The following is a 10,097-nucleotide window of genomic DNA, read 5'->3' on the forward strand; positions in this document are numbered from 1 at the left end:
GAGGAGCCCACCCCTTTGTTTCTCTCGCTCCTGTGATTTGTTGCCGTGTGAACCAAAGCCCCCCTCGGTGAAGTTTCCCATAAAAAGGGCCCGTTGTGTCGCTGCATTACTCTGACAGCTCTCAGCTCTGATGAGGGTACCAAATTTGTCTATTAAAATTACTGATGGCACTGGTGTAGCCCGAGGGTCATTAGGATATAAGTTTTGACATGGAGCCCTGGACCATTCAGCAGAAACTGCCAATTATGGGAAATCAGGTTTGCTGTTTAAACGGGGTAGGGGGTGTAATTGCATAATACACAGCTCTATCAGGACTAAGCCATTTGGATAAGCACACAACAAAGCAGGCATACAAAAGGCTTCATGTTCACTGTGAACTAGTCTAGAAAGATCAGAACCAGATACCCCAGCTATTGGCTTTAATCTTTTTGCCCTTCCTATTGTCATGTGTTTAGAGATCTGCTCTCATTTGCTGTTGAGAGTAAGTTGTGTTTTCTGATTGGGTAAAGTGTGTGCTGATGCTAACTTGCATTTCCTTATTTTATAATCCTGTTATGCATCCAAGAGTTGCTGAAATGTCTTCTGAGAAATGCCCTCGCTTACTTTCATGTGGCCACAGTGATCGCAGAGGGGAGAGTTGCTGGTTTGTGTTTGTGTGTATGTGTGTGTTTGTGAACATGGAGGTCCTCCCACTTTGTTGAACAAGACTCTGCCTGCAGAGAGCGCCTCACTGTGGTCCTGAGGTGCATTACCTTCCTGACCCCACTCTGCTCAGGTCCTGTGCTGTGTGTCTGTACTTCTATTGGACTCATTTTATTGGAAGAACATTACTAATAATTGCTTAAGTGACACATTTTCATGCAGTCATAAACCTACGCAGGTAATAAGCAGGTAATAAGCAGGTAGTAAGATTAAGTTTGGTTCCCTGTTCACTCTGTCTGTTACCTCTCCTCACCTGTACGTTAGAGAAAGACGTTCCACACTTGGCATGATCCTTAGCTCAAATTGTGAAAAATAAGGGCTCTACATCAGAACAGCTTTGCTGCCACAGCGCATTACCTGTCTTAAAAGGAGGCTGTCTGGAGTTGAGTTGTGTGAATTACATACAGCTGCCCAAAGCTCTGTCCTGTTACCATCCCACTGTGGGATTAGCTCACACAGCGATGAGCAGTGTGGGGGCCCAGGGGCCCCATCTCTGCGCTTGTTTTCTGCTTTGTCAGAGCAGCCGTTTGGCTTCCAGTCTTGACACATCACTGCCCAGCAAAGCTGTTCCGAGCCTTTACTATGTGTGTGAGTACGCCTCGGCGGTCTTCAAGCCCTTCACATTAGTAGTTGTCCCTCTCAATGAATATAGGAGTAAACTAAAAGCTTCCTGCCACGCAAAAGGGATTAATTAATTTACTCCTTTATTAATGCGAGGGCCAGTCAGCAGGGAAGAAGGGATATGGTACAGTGTTTTGCCTTTCAGAGCGTGCGGGGTGGGGGGTCGACCATCTGGGGCTGACAGTGGCCGTGCCTCAAACAGGCGGCAACGATTACGCCAATTTAAGACCGTCTCAGAGCATCGCTCTCTTTAATCTCTCCCTGTCTCTTTCCCTCTTTTTCCCTCTGGCTTTCTTTAACTCCCTGCCTTATCCTTTCATGGGTTTTTGCCTCCCCCAACACCCACTTTCGGGGGATATTCTCCCCGTTCAGCATGGTGGGACCATAGCAGACGGAGAGGGAGTTGTTCACAGCAGTATGGGTGCTCTCCTCACACCCCTCTTTCCCCCTAAGGGAGGGGCTGATGTGTTCTCCGAATGTGGAGATGCGTCAAGACGATGCTTCTTTGGCATGCGTTTCTGTGGGCGCTGCTGGTAATTTCCAGGCTGCTGAGAAGCAGCTGATGCCTTTGGGCGCTCTGGAAGGAGGCAAGCGGTGCTCCGAGCTGCAGGTGTTGATTAGACTGGGGTGCTGCGCTTGAGTCCCCCGTGCAGTTTGTGAGATGAAATCAGGAGGTCCCACGCATGCGTGAGGGAGTGCAGACTTTGAGCACCAAGCTCATGGGGGTGGGCGGGTTTCAGGGGAATCAAAGAGGTCTTGATAACATCAGCGACCTGAATGATGCAAGCCGTTCCCCCATGTTCTGCACTTGTGCCCGTCAGACGGGCCTAGAGCAGAGCTCACTGTTTGGATGTGAATCCCCTCAGAGTGGAACGTTGCTCCGTAGCTAATGCTAACCTGCGACTGTGCGCTCACGAAAGCCTCAGTGTTCACAATGAGGTCCTGCCAGCCATAATGCATTTCCACTGTCGCTGTTAGGTAGAATTTTTACCAATCAATTTGACAGCATTTGAACCAATTGGCATAGCATGGGACTGGGGGAGTTATGTGGGGACAGCAAGGGGCGGTTTGGGGGACACTGCTGACACCTCATTCTGGTTAAGACCCGGTGAAGATGACTGGTTGGCCTGCAGCCGCACTGAACGCACAGTCAGAGCTCCTTTGTAGTTTGCATGGGATGTGAATGCTGTTTAGTAGACGCCCAGACTCAAACTCTTCATCCTGCATGAACATTCAGTCATATGAAGAGAGAAACCAGAAATATGTCTTGGTGAAAACAAGCTCTTTTAGTCTGTGTTTAAGTGGCGTGTAGAATGGTCTGTCATATGAATTTGATATACAGTATATGTATGTATCTATGAGGCTCCTGTGTTCTTGATAAGGGGTAAATGCTGGTATGGATTTGGTTGAATTGTAGGGGGTTGGAGAGGGATATTTGAGCCTGATAGATGCCTGCATGTCCAGTCCTGCCTTATCTGACTGTTTGTTTTTTGGCTTCTTGTTGCGTGAGCGCGTGCTCTGGCCTCTGCATGCCCAGCTCAATCGCAGCCCGGGTGTCTGCGTGCCCATGCCAAATAGCCGCACTGCTCACCAGTTTTGGTGCCCTGTTTCCCCCGACAGGCACAAACCCGGGACGACCCGGAGGCTTCCCCGGCGCCAACAGCCCAGGCCCTGTGGCGGACCTCTATGGCACCGCCAGCCAGGACTCGGCGGTGGGGAACTATATCAGCGCAGCCAGCCCCCAGCCTGGGTCCGGATTCAGCCACAGCATCGCCGTGAGTGCACCTCCACACAACCTCCCATCCCGCCGCACATCCCTGTTCAAGCACACGGTCAGCCCAGCATCTACAGCTGTGACCATGCACTTGTGCTTTTGGATCAGCACTGTGCAGATTCATTGATCTGTATAGGGAGTGTATGGGGTCTGTGGATTACATGAGCCCATCCAGGTGACAGTCTTGATCCATATCAAAGAGACATAGGATCTGTGCAGTGTTGGTCCAAAAAACACTTCAGAAAATGACAGTATTTTCAAATGAACAAGTATGAATGTTGTGTGTGCTTATTTAAATGCTTGCTCAGTGGACTTCTTTCTCAGGACTGATTTCTTCAGTTTTTTATGTTGTCATAAGACATATTTTCTTAAAATAAGGAAAATATGTTTAATAGAGAAAAACTGATGCCAAGAGGTTTTAGAGGTAGTACATTAATATTCTCAAAGTGAGAAAACTAGAAAGTTATTTTTCTTTAAGAGCGAGAGCTCCAACCAGGCCAGATCCACCACTGATCTTCCGCTGATCTCCTCCACTGATCCTCCAGAGCAGGTCCCATCGCTGCCTGTTTGACGGTTTTTGAGGAAACTCCCGCTACTCCAGTGCGTCCCAGAAGCTCTCAGTAGCTCACAGTACACCCACTGCAAACCCTGTGCCAAACAGGTGCATCAGCGATCCACGAAAAGCATCGTATGAACCTCTCTGCAATGGCACGCGCTGCCAAAAATGACTTTCCTTTTCATGCCACATTCCTTATTTTTCTGTCATCCCCAATATGACGAGCCGCAGACACGCGTGGGTCTGCGCTGGCAATGCAATGCACCATCCCGCTTTTGTTCAAGTGCCAGCCGCAAGCACAAAAACGCCGCCTCTTAGCTGTGCTCTTTCCTCTTTTTTTCCCCAGACAGTATTCTGTTTCCTGTACACAATGAGCTTGTGTTATACCTGTTTGCAGAAGGCATCCCTGCCTGCCCTTTCAAGGGCCTGCGTACAAAGACAATGAGACCATAATGACAGAAAAAGAAACAGGCACTTCAGTCATTACCAGCTCCATCACACCCTTGGTGAAAGTCTGCCGCGAGAATACGTCCGCCTGGCCTTTTAAAGCCGCTGGCATTCATTATTTCAGCTTGTTTTGTTTTTAACCTTTGTGGAGGATATCAATACAGGTTAGCAGGAGTGAAAGAAGCTGAGGAGCCTTGTGGCCCTGGAGAATTCATGAGTAACTACAGCTGAATCGCAACCTGTAGCCGCAATTAATCTCTGCTGCTATTTTGAACTTGGGTCCAAAACCAAAAATCAAGGCAATTTGTAATTTAAAAAAATGGAGCACAGCCTTTTTTTGTCTTTTTTCTGTGATCTCACACTCACACACACAACATTACTCTGTTCATTTGGTACAGACCAGATTTTTTTTTTCCTCAAAAGTGTTCTGAAACACTGAAGCTGAATGGTGTTTTGATACAGAGCTGAGTTGGTTAAACAGACGGGGGCTTTCACAGGGTTTTGGAAAGCTTTCATGGAGGAAGAATGTCACCTTCAGCCCGGCTTTGAGAAGAAGCCTTTCAACCCTTAAGGTCAGGAGAGGGCAGCTTGGCTGGAGTGCCTTTGTGAAGCTGGACAATGGCAGGCGGCATCTCTGTATGGAAATCCGAATCTGATGATAACGTCATTCAGCTGTTTCTCTCAAGAACGGCAGGATTTGAATTACATGCCTCTAGTCTATAATTCCACCTGTCCCACTGGAAAATGAGTTCAAATTAAGAGGAGGGTGATGAGGAGAGGAATTGCTCGACTGCGTTGGTCCTCGTCCTCTGTGATTAAAGCAGAGAGACAAAGAGCATTGCACGTCAGTCCACAGCAGCTTTTTCCCTCAGACTTCCGTCCCTCTGGTTGTCACAGCCACCAGCCTTCTTCTGTCCACATTGTCCTGTGTCAGTCTCCGGTCACATTGGATCACTCTGGAAATGGCTGGCAGGTGCTTGATTTTAAAAATGGATTAAAACCCAGCAACGTCTCTCCGGGGCGATTCATTACCTCCATACCCCCTGCTGTTCTGTGCTGTACAGCAGCCACCAGACTACAGAATTGGCAGAGTCTGGCTTTAGAACTGGCACTGTTGGCAAAAAGTTTGTAAAACATGTCCAATAGGATGTTCCCAGTCAACAGCACAAGATGTAAACGAGTTTGAGTGTGTGTGTGTGTGTTGGTGGGGAAAGGTGTGTTTGCTTTTTGGGGGGAAATTATATTCATCCTAATATATTTGCTAAAGTGCTTTTGCATGACTTGCGATTTTATTAATCATGTTGTCAATGTTAGCATGAATGTAGAATTCCATTAAAAAAACATGAGCAAGAAAACCAAGAAAATGCCCCAGTTCTTAGTGTCCACTTGGGACGGGTGCTCAAGAAAGCACCAAAACAAAGGTGTGACATCACCAATGGGGGAGGTAATGTTCGTTAGGACCCACAGGGTCCAGGACGAACAGGCGTCCGTGATCAGGTGGCGAGAGGCGTAGCGGAAGCCCTCTGCACTCTTACCGTGGCACCCCCTTGAGTTTGCTCACCAAGCTAAAAAACACTGGCTCATGGCTAATGATTATATTTCACTTTTTGCTCTCTGAAAAAGGAAAGTCTGAATTGGGGAAATCAAATGGAAATTCTCATTCATGCCGACAGCACACGTGCCTATGAATAAAAGATACTCATCTGTGATAGGGGTTTTTCTGCCTTCCCATTGTCCTGAATTGCGCACTGACACGGTTACTAACTGTACACTTTTAGGGTCCGCTGATTGCGACAGCTTTTACAAATGGATACCATTGAAACCTAACCGGTGGTTGGTTGCCATCTCATTTGAGGTATTACGAGCCATTCCTATTCTCTAAGAGCCGATGCTTTCTTTCTCCCTCCACTGCTCAGTCATGCCATCGTAGTTTTCTCTGAAGTCATTTCTTCTCTTTTCCTATTGTCTTTTCATTATTACGGTTATAATTATTAATCCTTTACACTGCTCTCACAATCCTGATAAAAATGTCAAAATCTTTTTACATGGTTTCTCAAAAGAATTTGTGTGAATGACACAAAGGACATAAAATAGCGACATAATGAATATAAAATTGGTGTTAAATTCTCCCACCTCCCACTTCCTGTGAAACCATTTAAAAGGATTTTGCTGTGCTGTGCTAAGCATGATGGGTACATATCCCTATTTCTGGACACCCCCGCCTCAGTTCTCCTTCCCTCCATTTCATGCATGCTGTAAATCAGTATTAATAGGAGGCAAATTAATGTTATTATTCATGTAATCGTATGGAGTTGGTGGGGTTCTGTGTGCATTGAACTGTTGCTTTCTCCTGTGTTTCCGATGGCCTTTTGCCCAGTATTTATGAGCTCCTTCATGCCGCTGTGGGTAGATGAAAATGTGAGTGGGTTTCCCGAGCTTTTCCGAGCCTGCTCCAATCTGGATCTCATCTTGGGAATGATGACTGCAAGGTTTTTCAGCAGGCGATGGCCGCATGGTTAATTTATCGCATAATGCACGTGTGTGTGTGTGTGTGTGTGTGTGTGTGTGTGTGTCTGTGTGCTCTTGTGTGTGAGGGAGTCTAAGTCTTTCCTCCTCCATCACTGCTCTGTGCTCATGTCGGTCTCCTTTTTGGTTCTCCTGTGTGTGAGACGGATTTGTGGTAAACTTCTTCATGAAGAATAATAATTACTGGATGTGGAAATTCATAATTCCATAATCGCCTCCTCTCAGAAATGGGGCTAAGCTGAGTGTGGTCAGCTTCAGGATAATGCAGCTGGTTTCACTCTGCTCTCAGTATGGCATATACACACTGTGGTTTGAACTCAGTGAAAATGTAAGAGCTCACATTGTCTTGTGTGAATGATGCCAGGTTGAAACTGTGATATGTAAGGATTTGTAAGAGCTCAGAGCAGCTCTGGTAGCTCTGGAGACTGCTCACACAAGGCCCCCACGTACTCCTGATTTGTCTTTTAAGGCCTTAATCACAGTAATTGTTATAGCCCCAGACATGGAGAACTCCTGTACTTGTGTTTGTTTTTATGAAGTTGCTTTTCTGTCTTGATAAGTAGAGATTTCCAGCTCTTCTCCTGTCTGTTTGTCTTGCTGCGTATCTTTCAGCTTTCTGAGTCCTGCTCCCAGCTTAACCTGTGGTCTGTCAGGTGTCCAGGCACTCAGTGAATAGGCTCTGCCAACCCTGCGTCTCAAGGGTGTGGATGAATATTTCTGTGTGTGTGTGTGTTTGTGTGTATGTGTGTGTGTATGTGTGTATATGTGTGAGTACTGTCAAGTGAATTATATGCATTATGGTCGTGTGTGTGTGCGCATGCGTATGTGAATGTGTTTGAGTATTGTCAGGTGAATTATGTGCATTATGGTTGTGTGTGCGTGCGCGCGCACGCGCATGTGTGTGTGTGTGGTCATGTGTGCTGTTGTCGCTCTGCTCTGTGGCGTCTCTCCTTGTCCTAACCCCCCCCGCCCCAGAAGGTGTCTGCTCCATAATGGCCCCCGTTTGCAAATCGTTTAGCTCCATGACGACCTGATCTGTGGCTGTGTAATGACAGTGCTGGGACAGAATGGGTTTCCTCTCGCCTCATTGGCCACGTAAAGGGCAGAAAATGCAGTGGCGGCTTGCGAGCCGCCCGTGTCACTTCCTCCACTTCTCGCCATTTCCTGCTGGTTGTGTTTCCTGATATTTTTTTCCGCTTAGCAATTCTGATTCCCACAATGACACTGTGTATCTTGAATTCTTTGGAAACTAAGCGTGGTGCCTTGCGTCATGTTTAAATGCACCCTCCCTTTGTGTCACATTTAAATGCGTCCTTCCCTGTGATTGTCCTCACCTGCTGTTGAAAATGCTTGCTGGTTGACCACTGAAGGGTTGTGTCATCTTGGGAAAGCCTCTGAACGCTCTGGTGGTTGTTCATCAAATGTAACAAATGCAGCTCTTCTGCGGCTGAAAGGGACAGAGAAAGCAACAGTTTATGTGCATTTCTGTGTCAGACCTGCAGGAACCCCTCCTATCATTGCATGTCTACATGCTGTGCTTCTTCCACAGCCTGCTCCCACTGCAGACTACCACCATAGAGGCTGCTAGTGCTTCACCTGCAACTCACACATGCTGTGTATCTGGGCTATCATGTAAACCTCACTTGTCTGCCTTTACAGTGATAAAGACACAAGGGCCCCATTGATATGATTATGCTTTGTGTTGTGTTTGTATAGGCATTGTTTGTGTGTTGATAATACTCTTTGCGTAGGGAAGTTTGCTGGCAGAGATATGCCCAGCAGGCTGCCTCCTCCAGGACCACTCTGGTCAAGGCTCATTTCAGTCCCTTAAGCTCCGTTTGCAGTTCATTGGCACAGAACTCTTTCCAGATTTTCTTCTGTAGATAAACATCATTTTGAAAGAATTTACTTAGAAGTACAGCACTGCCGCTGAGCAGTTACATTTTAAAGGGAAATGGTGTTTGTAGGGGTAACTCAGATACAGTAGCCATGTTGCATATCATAGAGGAAAGGAACCTCCCCTTTAATCAGCTCCTGACGTCTGTTATGCTTGGCTCTGCAGAGTATGTCCGGAGGCCCAGGGAAGACAGGTCGAAGTTTCTGATTGGTTCCTTATACAGGTGATGTCATCAAGCAGAGTTCAAGCACTACAGCATCACTGAAGGGAAGGTAGCAGGAGGTGGCACCCGACAAAGAACAAAGGAAATTAAAATCATCTCAGAAAAAAAAAAGAAAACAAAACAAACAAAATCTGCTGTACTATAATCTAAAGATGGTTTTCAAACTCCCCTCCATCTTTCCCAGAACCCGGTAACTTTGTGTAATGTTTAAATATTATTAGTGTTTTTTTTTCTTGATCTTATTTTCTTCGTTCCTGTTTAGTTCTTGAGTCAGCTGTAGAGATTTAGATTTTATTCAGTTTCATGGTTTTGATCATTTGTGTATTTTGATTTTCTCTGATAGTATAAATTTAAAGTTTTAGTTCTCCTTTTTGGAGCTTAATATGTTTGCTATGGTTATGTTTATTGTTTTACCTTTGGTACCAGTCCTTAAACACGTACATCTTCAGGTGTCTTGTTGCGAAACTGATACGAACTGGTGAGGCTTGAAAAAAGAGGTTTTTATTTAAGAAAAACAAAACGAGAAAATAACTAATAAATCTTAGTAACTTTGTTTTTGGTTCTCGTGATGTATATTTAACCACAACTACATAATTTTGGGCAATAAGAATAGGACTACAGTATTTTCACAGTCCTTTTTTATGTTTTGTTTGTTTGTCAAGAAAAAAGTTTTTGTTTCCTTTTGAATAACTTGTGAATTCAGATAAAAAAAGAAAAATGTAAATATTGTTCCAGTCACCACATATAACTGATTCAGAAAGAGATACCATATTTTTGTGATGGTATGTCAAACGAGCCTGCACTGCACAGCAGAACTGTAAAAAGACTGAAAAAGGCTCTCTAACTCTCGAACAATAAACGAGACCCATTTGTAGCACAACAGTTGTGACTTTTTTCACCATGAAGGGCAGGAAACTACTGGAACACCATAAGCTCTGAAATCTACAGGAACATCATTAGCTCTGAAAGTTACAGGAACACCATTAGCTGTGAAATCTACAGGAACACCATTAGCTCCAAAAATTACAGGAACACCATTAGCTCTAAAAGCTATAGGAGCCCTGTTAGATCTGAAAGTTACATGAACACTGTTAGCTCCGAAAGTTGCAGGAACACCGTCAGCTCTGAAGGCTGCATGAACACTGTTAGCTTGCTGTGTAAATACCGTAGGATTATCATCAGTAATAGTGTCATACCAGCATACTGATTAGAATGTGAGTTGATACGTGCACAGATTCAGATAAGAAAGGAAGTAAAAACTAAAAGGAAAGTTTCTCCGCATTGTCTTTCAAACTGGAGAACAGGTCATTCGCTCACCTGCAGTGAGAGAGTTACCGCTCACTGCCAAATC

The 10,097-nt window shown here is 45.4% G+C and overlaps 1 protein-coding gene across 6 annotated transcripts in view; it reads left to right on the forward strand.

The window, feature by feature from the left end:
- msi2b (musashi RNA-binding protein 2b) overlaps nucleotides 1-8,932 on the forward strand; it is a 204,444-nt gene extending 195,512 nt beyond the window's left edge. For 5 of the 6 annotated variants that reach the window (XM_036536439.1, XM_036536442.1, XM_036536441.1 and 2 more), the window contains 3 exons: nucleotides 2,944-3,098; nucleotides 5,879-5,955; nucleotides 8,689-8,932. In XM_036536439.1, coding sequence (XP_036392332.1) covers nucleotides 2,944-3,098; nucleotides 5,879-5,920 — 197 coding nt within the window. In that variant the 3' untranslated portion in view covers nucleotides 5,921-5,955; nucleotides 8,689-8,932. The remainder of the gene's footprint in view (nucleotides 1-2,943; nucleotides 3,099-5,878; nucleotides 5,956-8,688) is intronic. The other variant, XM_036536440.1, reaches the window with a different exon arrangement.
- Nucleotides 8,933-10,097: the final 1,165 nt, after the last annotated feature.

The sequence above is a fragment of the Megalops cyprinoides genome, chromosome 9 (genome assembly GCF_013368585.1).
Source record: "Megalops cyprinoides isolate fMegCyp1 chromosome 9, fMegCyp1.pri, whole genome shotgun sequence".
Taxonomy (NCBI): Eukaryota; Metazoa; Chordata; class Actinopteri; order Elopiformes; family Megalopidae; genus Megalops; species Megalops cyprinoides.